The 13,436-nt window shown below is 46.8% G+C and overlaps 1 protein-coding gene across 2 annotated transcripts in view; it reads right to left on the bottom strand.

Annotated features, from left to right (window-relative positions):
- Positions 1-1,662: 1,662 nt before the first annotated feature.
- The window catches only part of MTUS2 (microtubule associated scaffold protein 2), a 193,678-nt gene continuing 181,904 nt past the window's right edge, over positions 1,663-13,436 (bottom strand). For both annotated transcript variants that reach the window (XM_086481852.1, XM_086481853.1), the window contains 4 exons: positions 12,191-12,289; positions 10,665-10,784; positions 7,728-7,825; positions 1,663-1,879 (listed from right to left, as the gene is read on the bottom strand). In XM_086481852.1, coding sequence (XP_086337978.1) covers positions 1,663-1,879; positions 7,728-7,825; positions 10,665-10,784; positions 12,191-12,289 — 534 coding nt within the window. The remainder of the gene's footprint in view (positions 1,880-7,727; positions 7,826-10,664; positions 10,785-12,190; positions 12,290-13,436) is intronic.

Below are 13,436 nucleotides of genomic sequence, written 5' to 3'. Positions count from 1 at the left end.
CCCATCCGAGCAGTATGGCAGAGCTGTGCAATCCCACCTCTGCTCGTGCAGGGTGTGCCGGTGCCACCGCACACCCGGGTAGGAGAGCCCCCCTCCCCACAGCGCTCCCGCACCCCAGAGGTCTGCTGCATGTACCATCTCCGGCTTATTTGACCTCAGTGCTCAGAGCAGGAGTGCACGCAGGCTCTTTGCCCCAAGCTGGATAGAAAAGAATCCCACGGATCTCTTTTTTATTTTTAAATTATGCTCAGGGATGTATTATTTTTGCTAGCAGTGCCCACAGGGGCCCTGCAGCCTGTCCCACCCCAGCTACTCCTTGGCCTCACCACCCCCTCTGATGGGGGTCACCCCAAGCCTGGGTGAGTTTTTTTGCTTCTAGGTGGGGAAGTTAAAGGTAGTTTAGCCACTCTTTTCCATGCATCTTAAAAGTGCTCTGTAACTTTGGGTAAGCTTTAGCAATGTGAAATAATACATATATGTGGAAGGAAAGAAATTCTGACCTCGTTTGCGCCCATGTAGTCTGCTGTGCTCTATTTGGTGTCTCAGATAGGAGCAGGCTAGAGCCCTAGCAGGCACCCAGTAACTCATCCTAATGCTGGAACCCTCTTGACCAGCAAAGGTTAAGGACAAAAAACTTATTTTGTCCTTCTTGCTTACGGGACTTGAAATAAATCAAAATGTACAGGAACATACAACCAGAGATTTTGATTGTATCCAAACTAGGACAAGGTAAAACAAGACCTAACTAGGATTTAAAGACTCTAAAATCGAAACACGTTAACCGGTAACCTCTATCAAATTTGCTAAAACCCTCAAGTTTCTCATCTCTAGCCTATCTCCACTTACAATATCGATGCTAAGAGTTAAAAAGCAGTGAATGGTATGCGTATTTTATCTGGTGTTCAATGCAAAGGTAATGGTTTCAAAGGCAGTACTGTCTCAGAATGTCAAAGTCGCTGGTGTTCATGTTACATAGAGTACCACTTGGTGGTCATTTGGAAGGCGCTTCTACATCTGTGTAATTTTCTTCTAGGTTGGGTATAAATATTCCTGGGAGGCTAAACAGAAATGCATTTCGTTTAGATACAAGTCTTAGGCACGAGTTAGAAAACTGCTGACTGTAATGAAAATATATCAGCACTTAGTAGTATCCAATAATATAAAAAATGCAATTCAGAACATCTTCAACTACATATATATGTGTGTGCATCTATATATAGGTATAAAGGTACAATACATACATGTATATAAACACAGACACATATACAGAAATATTCACAACTTGAACTGTATTTGTAGCTAACCTGAAATACTGCAGCAGAAGTTCATTCTGATGAACCATTAATATAGTATTTTCCAACTTTTGGCTCTAACCATAGTTAAAATGTTAACACATCAAACTACATGTTTTGCTATCCTAACTTTCTGCTGTCCTAGCTTTTTGCTATCTTTTTTGCTACTCTAATCAACATGTCAGAACCAAGAGCTCCTATGTGGGGACTATAAGAGTACCCTGCCTAGTGTAAAGCTATGCAGCTACTGAGCATGCTTGCAGCCACGAACCCTGGGTGCCTGCTGATGGTAATACTTCCTTGGATGGTAAACATTTAGCAGATTGGAAATGCATAAAAGGCAGGGGACCTTCGGCACGCAGGTGCCAAATCATCGCCTTAAGTTTCTGACTTTTGCTGGAGAGGAGTTCCCTGATGAGTAGTGATAAAAAGAAGTGGATGATGTGGATGGGAGTTTCACGGGGCTCACGGGACCTTCCTCCTTCAGCTTCGAGAGAAGCTGTTTGTTAGTCCTGCTCAGCTTCTTCTTCTCCTCCACTTCTTTCTCAACGTATTCTTGAAGATTAGCATTCTCCTCTGACAATTGCCTGGAGAGGGAAGCAGGAAAACATGTAAGGTGCACCAGTGCAAAGACGGTGGCATTACACAGCCAGTGCCGCACAAGACACAGGGCCAGGCAGGACCTCAAGCATCGCCCTCCATCCCATCCCATCCCATCCCATCCCATCCCATCCCATCCCATCCCGTCCCGTCCCGTCCCGTCCCGTCCCGTCCCGTCCTGTCCCGTCCCGTCCTGTCCCGTCCCGTCCCATCCCATCCCATCCCATCCTATCCCATCCACCTGCCCCTAGGGCTGCAACTGAGCTACCCAAGCTGGGGCACAGCTGTCCCTGTGTCTTTTCACTGCCAGGTGAGAAAGGCATCTTCCCAAGTAACAGTGGCCCCTCAGTGCCTGACTCTGCCTCTGGATGCGCCTGTGTCTTTGCTCTACACCTCTTTGAGGCTGCTCAGCTGCCAAAGCTTAGATGGGATGAGCCCCAGCCTTCCTCCATGGCCTTATGCAACTGTCAGCAGCATGCGCAGCATGCAGAGATGCCAAGGGATTTGTGCATTGACCATGTACTCTAGACACTTTAGAAATGGCCATTTTCCCATACAGACAAGACAGTAAAAATTGGAAATTCCTAAAAGAAAACATTAGTGTATTAGTTTCTTTATTTGTATATTTGAAAGCAGCAAAAATGCAAGGCTGCAGTGCACTGCAAGAACAGGATTCTCCATTCATGGACAGAGCAGGTGGAGAAGGTAAATGAGATAAAGTGCAGGTGCATGCTGACCCTCCCCCAGCACTGACCTTCCCTGCGAGCTCATGGGCTTGTGAGCAGGGTGGGAGCTGAAGAGAACCCCATTCATCCCCACGGTGGGCAACCAGGACTGCAGAGCACACCAGCTCCATGCCAGTCCCACAGTCACGCTCAGTCTTAGCCACAGGCATCTAGAGAAGACTTCAGAGCTGGCCCCAGATATTTAGCTTGGGAATGCAGGTAGGCAAGCGGTTTCAGATGTCTGTGTCTCATCAGTATTTGCTTGTGCCTGAATTCGTTTTGGCGCCCTGGGAGCTACCATGCAATGAAGCTTATCAGGGCACTATCTTCCCTGCTTCAGCACACGGAGGAAGCAGGTGTCCAAGCATGGGGTTGTGGCCTCTGTTTGCACAACCTGTTCACTGGCAGTTTCTACCCAGGAATGTGCCCATAAACCTTTGTGGAGCCAAACCCACCCCCAGATGGAGCCCAGATCCCCGGATCAGTGGGCACTTGTGCTCCCTGCACATGCGGCCCCTTGGCCAGGGCTTCTGTTCCTGCACCAAGACAAGAGGCTTCAGAGATCAACCCAACATGGCCTGCCCCAGCAACGGCACCCCTGCAGATAACCAATAAGCAGCACAAAGTGCAGGTGGGCTCCTTAAATCCTGCTTTCTCTCTGGCATCAATGCCTGGCTCCAGCCACTTTTGCCCTGTGGCATTTCACAACCCACAGGTGCTTGCAATACTGCCGCATTTTTTTTCCCAGAGCAGCAGAGCAGCTAGAGCAGGCCCCAGAGGAGGATAGTCCTAGGTTTTAGGCCTTCTTCTGTCAGATTGAGGACAAAAATCCAAAGTCTCAACTCCATGGACAGCTATAGCTCTGACCCTTGTTTCTCAACCCTGCCACCAAAGCTGTGGCATGAGCGGGAGAGCATTTGTGGAGTGGCAGAGCAAGAGCAAAGAGGTGAGAGAGAGCAGCTGCATCCCTGATGCTTCCAACCAGCTGCTGCTGCATGCAAAGGGAAAGGAGTCTGTGCTTTCCATGCTCCCCATTTTAGCTGATGCCCTGATGCAGGTTGCAGCTCAGCTTTGAGGCCTTCCCTCTTCTCTGTAAATGGTCATGAGGCTGTGAGTCCTTCTCCAGCTCCTTCTTCCTTGGTCCTAACGACCCCCCTATTCTTGACTGCAACACCAGGCAAACTTTACCAGCAAGGACCAGGGAGGTGTTTTCCACAGAATGCCCTACAACCTCATGGCTTTTGGGGAGGTGAGGCACGAAAATCTGCTGTGGGCACCACAACCTCAGTGAGTCTGTTCTCATTTAACCATGTGACTGGTTTTAGAAGAAATGGGGCAGTGCAGGCAGACTGTGGGACCTGACTGAGATGTGTTTTGGGCATGTACTGGCAACACCACCATCCCGCAGGATGCATGGAGGAATGCTTGGCTTCTGCAGCCCCACCACACTTGGGCAGGAGCCAGGTCCTGATGTGAGCAGCCTGGGGCAGCTCTCGGCATGTACCTGATTTACAGGCAACTTAGGATTTTATACAAATAAACAGGGAGGCACCTAACCTCCCCCATAGGTATTTCAACAGTTCAGCAGAAGCTGGGTGTGGATTTTGGATGCACAAATGAAATTCTGCACAGCTCCTTTTCTGGGTGTAGCCTGAAGCCCATAGCAGATGTCATGGACTGCTGGTCCACTCTCTTTGTGTCACCAAAAGTTTCTGAGAGGGTGAGGTTGGCATTTCTGATTTTGTTTAAAAAATATTTTTACAGAATTTCTGCTTTTTTAGCCTAGATTCCTACAGAAATGGAGCTCAGGTGATCAAGAATATGTCTGTTCTCCCACTCCCTGAAAATTTTGAACTATGAAGCAGTGTCTAGCAGAGTCAGAGGATTAAAAGAGACAAGTTGGTATAAGTTTTCAGAAAGCTGCTTGCCTGGTAGAGGAGGAAAGTACTACTCACGGTCCCATTGGGGAATCAGCTGTGGCATGATCTCATGGTCTAACAGGCATGAGAAAGTCCACATGGGAGCTCACCCTGAAGAAATAACTCCATAGGAAACCTCTTGCTACACGTGGAATTACTTTTCCTTTTGCAATATCTAACAAGACAGGCCATAACAGTTACACACAAAGCCCCACTACATCCTTTTCCAGCCAGCATTCGCGGAGGGAAAAAAAAAAAAAGCACGTGTCTTCCCTGCCTTCATGTGTGACCAGCTGGTAAAGATCATCTGGGTACTGGGAACAGGATAGTCACACCAGCACAGACCTCAGAGCATGGTGAAGGGCTCAGCTCTCTCCTCTGCTAAAGGCACTGCTGGGGTGGGAGGCAAGCGCGGCCCACAGCCCATCAGCACGTATCAGCCTCATTTACATTGGAGGCTTAATGCTGCTTGCTAGAGGTTGGTAGGATGCGTGGTGACAATGTGCTCTGGAGTGTCTCACGCGATAGTCTTTGCGGCACTAATGCACCCTACAATTTGCTGGCAGAGGCAGGCTGCAAGTTATACGCGCGACCTGCAGGTAAGTAGGGAGACACTGAGCAGAAAAGAGCCTTGCAGCCAAGTGCCTGTGAACACACCATGCAGCACTTGGACGTGTCCTCCAGAGACACCTGCTTTGCCACACGGATGGAGAAAGGCGCTGCTGCTTGTTGTGCTGCTTATTTTAACCTCGTGCACGTTGCACTGGGAATTTAGACTGTGTCACCTGACGTGAGGCGACTGGACAGAGGCAGGGCCAGCTTCACACCACCTGGAGACAGAGGCAGCTTGCACAGCCACTGGTACCAGCATCCTGCAGCAAAGCCACTGCCTTCAGCTCAGCCAACCTTTATCGGCCTCTGCTGCAGCGTGGGGAGAGATGGACATCACTGCTTACAAAAGATACAGATGCCCATTCAGCCCCTCTTCATCGTTCAAGCAGAAGAAGGAAGAGAGGCAATGTAAAAACAAATGTGTTCTCACTATGTAAGTTTGTATCTTGACATATGCTCCAATTTTAGACCTAACACATCTAGGGAACCCTTTATCCCCAGCACTGCAGACTTATGATGAGACATGTTCCTCTGCCAGCCTCGTGACAATTTAAGCAGCTGTAACAAATCACAGCCATAAAACCAGAGGTCTTCAGGGCACACCAGCATGACAGGGTTGCAGGGGAAGGTGCTTGAGTTGTGCCTTTGACTGATGTTAAAGCCTCTCTCAAAAGGCCCAGAGGTCAGTAGGTGCCTGAGCTGTGCCAACAGAGACCAGACACCCTCCTGGTCATCTTCATCTCTAGGGTGCGGGGAACTACTATTCCTCAAACACCCCCAGTCCAAAGGACCAAAAAATTACTTTTTGATTTGGAGGAAGAATCCAAAACATTGGGAAATGAAATAATTTATTCAAGTGCTTCGGGAAGTCCCAGCAGAGGCTCTGCGGGGCTCCTGTGTCCAAAGCTGGAGCATGATCTACCTGCAAGGCCCTTTTCCTCCACTTTGTCCCTGCCCTTGGCTATGATTAGAACTATCTCTGTCGTGCACCCCTCAGCCCCCTGATACCTCTGGGACCCTCTTCCTGACTGTGCTGCAAAGGCTGTCTGTTCTCTGGCTTCCAGCCCTCCTGCTCCCCGCCCTCCTCTCGCTGCTGCTCGGCTGCCACAGCCGTGTGGGAACCCAAACTGCAAATCAGCAGAAACAGTTGTAATCCGTGCTGTTCCTCAGCAAGGGCAGCTCCCTGAGCTCGTTCAAGCTGCACTTCCCAGGCAGTGCCAGCAGAACAGTAATAAGCAGTCACAGTGGCTACTGCTGCTAGAAAAACGCGTGTTTTAATAACTCCAACTGTAAAGCCCTTGCTGAAGCTGTTCCTATAGCTGTCCCCAAACTGTTACTGTTGAAAATGACTGTCCTCTTAAGCTGACTTTCCAGGCTGACCTCAAATTTAGAATTTCTTCCAATACATGTTCTTTGAAGCTAGTACCTACATAGTTACAGGCAAAAAGCAAAGCGCTGTGGCCAGATGCCAGCAGGGAGTGGAGGGTATTTGCCCAGCCAGAGACAGGCAGCTGCAATGCAGAGACGCCAAGCACTGAACCAGACACCCTGGCTGCTGTCACAGGCATGGAAAGAGACTGCCACTTCCAGACCACAATTCATCCAGCCCAAAAGCAGGCATCTCAAACTGGTCTGGTGAACCAGACCTTAAAAATTCCTGGTTTTCCTCCCCAAGCACAGAATGGCTGTAGACACCCACCTCAGACAGTGACAAGAATTTATGTGTGTTACAGGTAGTTACAATCAGGTGAAAGGAAACATAATCCTCCCCCCAATCTGAATGTTAGTACAAGGAATGCTGCCTTTTTAAAATATCTACATGCAGAAGACAGTTTTTAAAGGCTGAATCATTAATAAAGGAGACATAGAAAGACAAAAACTAAAATTAAATCAGAGATGAGATGCTGAAGATTTAAAAAGTCAGCTAAAAATTACATTGCCTCTTAGGCCAATGGCCTCACTTCTGGCAACAATGACAGCTAGGCAGCTGGTATGTTGGGGCAAGTTCAGCTCTAGCATCTCCCCCTGGTACCTCTTCTGCCTGGCTCCAGTTGCAGTCTCTTGCCTTACAGCTGACTATAAAGTCTCTGGGACAGGGACTGTCCTGCCCTTCTCTATTTCTATACCACCTAACACAAGGAGCCTTGTCACCTTTGTCAAGTTGTGACAAGGGTGCAAACAGACAGTGTAGATGGAAAAAACCCACCAAAGGACAACCCACCTGGGTGGCAGTGGCATTGTTAGGATGTCTCTCGTGAGATTGCTCCATTTCCCATCCTCGTAGAACCAATTAACAGGTCTCAGGGCACTGACACTGAGACCAGAAGCCACTGGCAACTTTGCTCTCAGCAGCATGTCAAAATCATGGACATACACAGGCAAATATGTGGCCTTCCTTATGGTAAAGTAAGGAAAACCTGATATAAAAAGGATCTTTTAATAAAATAAGCATATCAAAACACCAATAGATTTTCAGGAGGAAACTAGTTTTTCCCCTTCTGAAATAAGTGTCAGCCTTGGGCAGTTAAGATCTGCAGCTTTCTTTCAAGCTCAGATAGATTGTAAATATCAGCTCATACCTTGTTATGACAGTATTTTGCTCAATCCTGGCTTTGAGTTCTTCATTCTGCTGTTGCAGCATGGTGATTTTTTCTTCCAGTTTTAAATTTTTTTCAGTCTGCAACAAAAGAAGGTTTGTTAAGTCTGAAGAAAGCCCAACACCTGATCCAAGAGAATTTGTTCTTTATCTTTATTTGTCCCTACAGCAACTTCTAAAATTTAAGGATAGATGGAGGTGGTCAGCTGGGAGAGGGCAGGTTTAGACTAGATATAAGCAAGAAGTTCTTCACCCTGAGGGTGGTGAGACACTGGAACAGGTTGCCTAAGGAAGTTGTGGATGCTCCCTTGGAAGTGTTCAGGGCCAGGTTGGATGGTCTGGTGGGAGGTGTCCCTGCCCTAGTAGGAGGGTTGGAACTAGATGATCTTTAAGGTCCCTTCCAATGCAAACCGTTCTATCATCTTGACTGCAGCTGAGACTTAGAGGTCTGAGATACACCATGTCATACTGGCGAAGTAAGTGAGGTCATCAGCAGAGCACTGAGCAGGGGCAGAGCTGAACTAGCCCTTACTTCTAGCTGAGGAGAGGGAGGGTCTTAGTCTTGTCCAGTGCAAATAAAACATCTTCCTTCGTGGTGCCCCCACAACTTTAATCCCTTGGGAGCCAGCGTTATCAGCTGTTGTTCTTGGACTAGGAGCTGGCGGCACTTGGGGAGCATGGGGATGCCCAGCATGGAAAGGGCACTGTGGTGTGAGTGGTCAGTCTAGTGATGAAGGAGGAGCGCAAGGTGGTATGACGTGCATCACCCAGCTCAACTAACCTCATTGGACATAAATGTCTGGTGTCCAGCCTCTAGGATTATGATTTGCCAGTTACGGGCAGGAAAGAGTTACCCACCAGGGCAGATTACACCCAGCAGCAGCCTTAGACTGCTGCTGTATTCACACGAGGTGGGCTGCCCTTTGGAGACACTTCTCTTTGCTGCTGACAGCTTAAACTAGATGTTTAAGCTACAATTAAGCGAAATGAATCCTATCCTTTGTGTAGGTAGCTTTTACTCAGGACAGTTCAAGGACAGAGTTTGAAGATGTCAACAGCACTGTATTAAAACATCAATAAGATGTTTGCAGGCATGTATCATAGCCTCATATGCCCCGTTTTCCCCAAGTTTTGAATTTGACATACTTTATCACCTTAGTCCTCGGTTTTCCAGCAGTCCGAATTTTGCTGAATTCAATATTTTTGGAAGAAAACAAGATATCACATGGTAACCTTATCCCTGTGTGAGCTTGGTTATTGAATTTCCCAACCTTTTATAAAGAACCAAAACATTGTGCACTGGAGTTAGCAATAACTTACAATTTTGGCAGAGGCATCAGTTTGATGCCGTGGTTTCCAGTCTATGCAGGTAACCATAAAGGATACTCTTGATTCTCAGATATTCTGGCTTATCCCAGTATATTTTGTTAGAGCAGAACAAGGGTTCTCGCCCTGTTTTGAAATACTGTGAGAGGAAGCACCATCACGGGCACCCTCTCTGCTTCCTCAATAGTTTTAATAAGTAGTAGCTATGCCAGCACGAAGCATTGGAGAAGACCTGTGCATCACCTTCCCTCTCCATTGCAATCCTCACCTTATACCACTCCAGTCCTGCCACCTTCATTTCCTGCCTCCCTTTCAGCAGACACAGAGCCAAGCCTGACCCTGCATTTGAAATGCTCTCCTGCTTCCTAATGAGGCACCCCATCTTTCAGAGCATTTGGAGATGCCCTGTAGATATTCTGGCACTTATAAAGGTAGACCTTTAAACAGAAAGCAGTTGTGCCTTTGGACCACAGTAGACCCAGTGTTTCACCGTGATAAAGGGCAGGACCAGGACTGTGCGCTCGCATGCGGTTAATTAGCAAAAGCAACTAAATGCCAGGAGTTATGTAGGCTGTTGTTTGGGATTTTTTTTCAGTATAACACTACAGTGCATGTTTTCAGATGCTGGCTTAGCTCCAGCAGCAGCGTGTTGGAAGGAGCACAGTTAACAAGCCTCCGTTGTAAAAAGGCACTTTTCTTTACATCCACTTACTCAAGCATCTGTTCAGCAAAATAATCATCAGACTTCTCAGATTTCCCCGTAAATGGAAACAAATCTTGCTGAATGCTGTGCTGAATCAGCTATCCCAGCTCCCCAGCTGAGGTAGTGCTTTATCTGCCACCACACTACACATTTACTGTCACTGTAAGTTATACTTCACAAAATGAATCCCCTTTCCAACAGAAAATGTAACTGATGGTGAACTGGGGAGTTCTTCGTTAGGGACCCCCACAAGCAAAGAATGAGAAAATAGCGTAGGCTGCAGAAAAGCATTACTTTAGGGTTGGAGAAGCCTTTCCTAGCTTAAGTCTTGCTAGGGACTGATTGCTGAATATTGCGAATTCATACTTGTGGCTGGGAGCTCACTAAATGTCTGCACAAGCAGCAGTAAGACACATGGCTCAATCTTCCTCCACTTTCCCTCTCCAACCCTAAATGCTTACCTGACTACTGTAGGGGCATATGGTGCAGGCTGGTGTACGAAATGAAGCCCTGGACTACCACAAAGTTCCCCTTCTTTAATGCTTCCTACACCACTTACCTGGCTGTCTCATGTAACACACTGAGCAGGTATTGCATGAAAAAGCAATACAGATCAACAGATGTGTGGGAGAAATTAAGGGTATCATGGGTGAGTGAAGAGATGGGAAAAGATCCCAATTTCTGAGTGAAAACCAAAGACGTTGTGTAGTAGAAGCAGCTATATAGGTTGACAGTGGAACAACACAATATATATCCATTTATGAACTTCTTTGACTGTGCCTTGCCCCAACCTCATGTGTTTTCTCACGCCTTTTAAGTTCATCTGCTGTAACCAAACTTGTACTTTATTACCTCTGTGATGTCTCCTCTGGAGGAAAAATGACAACTCACCTGTTTTTCTAGCTCCATAATCATCTTCTCCTGTTGGTGAATCTGATGGTTCTTCATTTCCAGAACATGTTTTAAGCTCTTCAGATCTTTTTCTAAGTGCAGATATGGAGCTCGTGCAATCTGGGAAATATACCAGTGATTTGGGTATCTGTCAGCCATAAATGCATCTTCAGCCATAAGATAAAGTTTCCTCAGCACACCCAGTGGTTTAGAAGTCTCACGTGTTGTGAAAACCACCTGGACCTGGGCCTCCACAGCCCATCTGAACCCTGATATTCTCTCCTAGACCACTCCTTTGGCTAGATAGCCAACAGTACCTCTCTTTTCACCAACCACATGGCTAGAAGGATGGGATGCCAGGTTGTTCAGCAACCTCGTTCCTACTCATAGCTTGGGAACTGCATGAGGTGTTTTATGACTGTGCAGGGATTTTGTTTCAGGAAAAGTACAAACATGAAGAAACTGAACAAGAGGGCTGGAGGTGAAAACTGCAGTGTTCTGCCTTGCCTGCACCAATACCTCATAGTGCCTGTTAACAAAGATCAGATCTGATGTGAAAAGGTTCCTCCTCTGCTCAAGAACTTCAGAGTAGGGGATATTAGGGTTCAACTCATGGGCAAAAGATGTGCTCTGAATTATATGGATGAAATACTGTTGCTGACTTAAGTTGTTCTGGATTTTTCCCAGTGTAATTCACTCCAGTGAACTTCCTGCTGGTACTTGGCATTAACATCACTCTGACACAGCAGAATTTGTCCTTTCATGTAAATTAAATGCTGTGGTGGAGGTGGAAAGGGACTAATGCTACCTGTTTCCCACAGCCAAGCCTGTTTCTGACATTTGCACTCCTTTCCTAAACAGTTCTCTCACCCAAAAACTCACCGATCCCCTTGCTCACCTCACTATTGTCATTCCGTCCCCTCTGTCATGGGTTTGTGCTGTGAACACACTGAAATGCCCCAAGTTAAAAGAAACTCTTTTTGGAGGGTCATTTCAGGGTTGTTTCATTTCAGATAAATAATTGCAGTGTGTGTTTGCTTATACACTGTAAATAGACAGCATGGCCCCAATAGACAGCAGTTGAATAAATACTTCATACGACAGGGCTGTCCCCAGCAAGTCCAGAAACAAATGAAGGAATACAGATGATGTCAAAGAAGTTGGTTCAGAAGGCACAAAAAAATAAGTCTAAACCCGAAAAGACAGGAAGTAAAGAGAAAGAGAGGAAGAAGGGAAAGAAGAATAGACAGCAGTAAAGATATAGCAGATGGAATTAATAAAAAGTTTTGGAAACAGAGCTAAAAAGGCTGGGTGAAAGACTAAAGAAAAAGAAGTAAAATCAGAAAATGGTGGAGCTAGGCTAAGATTTCTGACTCCTCCTCAGAGCTCAAGATTTGGGGTCTTGGTTGGGACCTGCCCCCCAGTCCCTGGGGTAAGGAACCCATTGCTATCCACTGAATCACGTGATGTCAGTCATACTTAGAAACATGTATCTTGATGACTGTATAGTTATAGTTGCCATCTACCTTCAGCTGTTCCTCGTTGTTTTTCTTCAGAGCCTCTTCAAATCGGTCTGCTTTGGCCTTAAGAAATTGGTTCTGGAAGGTGAGGGTGTCTATCTGGTCCTGGAGGGGAGACACACCAATGAACACACCAACCACGTTACCACCTCTCTTACATTCATACAAGTCAATCTGCACTGTGAAACCACCACGGGAGCTGAACAAGGCTTAGAAACCCCTGCAAGGTGATATTTTTAATGTAAGGCCTCTTGAACATATGGTGGGGTTTCCGATAACCTCGTGCCTCTGGGAATCCTGAAATCCCTGCAACACCTGCGACTGGATGACACTGGCTGGCACTAGTTCATGAAATGTCTTTGATGCTAAGCCACCCCATCACCTTGGGCTGGATAACGAGCATGTCCTTTCTTAAGAGAGTTGGAATTTATATCACAGGCATGAAAGAGATCGTTTGTGCGGTCCCTAGAGTCTGAATGAGGCAGCAGAAACCCCATCCCTGCTTCTTCCACCTTCCTAGGCTTCTAACATGGTAACAAGCAACGACGAGTTAGTGGGTGTACTTCAGATGATCATCATTTCATCTCAGAGCTATACACAGGAACAGTATGCTATTTTAAGCAATCGTATTTCCGTTACCATCACAGGCATTCCTGTTACCTCTCTATATACAACATCTGTAAAAGCCACAGTTGCTGTGAAACTGGTATTCTTATCTTTCATATATGTAATTTCTTGGCTGTAACTTTACATCAGTGCTTATTGCAAAACTGCTGACATGCCTCAAACTGTCACGGCTGAGTGAGGAAGGCAGTGACAGTTGCTGTGTGCAACAACAGTATGTGCTACTCAGGGGTTTCAAAAATTGTAATTAATCCCTGCCTATGAAATCAAACAGCACTTGCATTATTTGCTGTGGCACCTTTACTTGTTCACACAAGATTTCCAAACTTAGCGTGAATCACAGGGGCACGCTTCTGCCCTCCGCTCCTTGGGATTTCTTAATCTAGAGAGTGAGAACAGTATGGAGTTATTAGAAGGACTGAAAAAGCCAAGATGATCTTGAGCTTGGTGTTAAATAGTGAGGTGTGGGAGATGTGATGTGCAGGGCTGACCCTGGCTGGCCATAAGCTGGCCAGACAGTAGGGCTGGCCCTGGGGCATACTTCCTCAGGGACCAAATTGCCCTTTGGTGGGAATGGAGATGTGTCTACACTGCAGGTCCGGCTCCCCCACATTCAGGCAGCGGGGAA

This window comes from Leptosomus discolor, chromosome 1 (assembly GCF_034619465.1).
Source record: "Leptosomus discolor isolate bLepDis1 chromosome 1, bLepDis1.hap2, whole genome shotgun sequence".
Lineage (NCBI taxonomy): Eukaryota > Metazoa > Chordata > Aves > Leptosomiformes > Leptosomidae > Leptosomus > Leptosomus discolor.
Note: the sequence above shows the minus strand (reverse complement) of the source record. Positions and strands in the feature narration are given on the sequence as shown.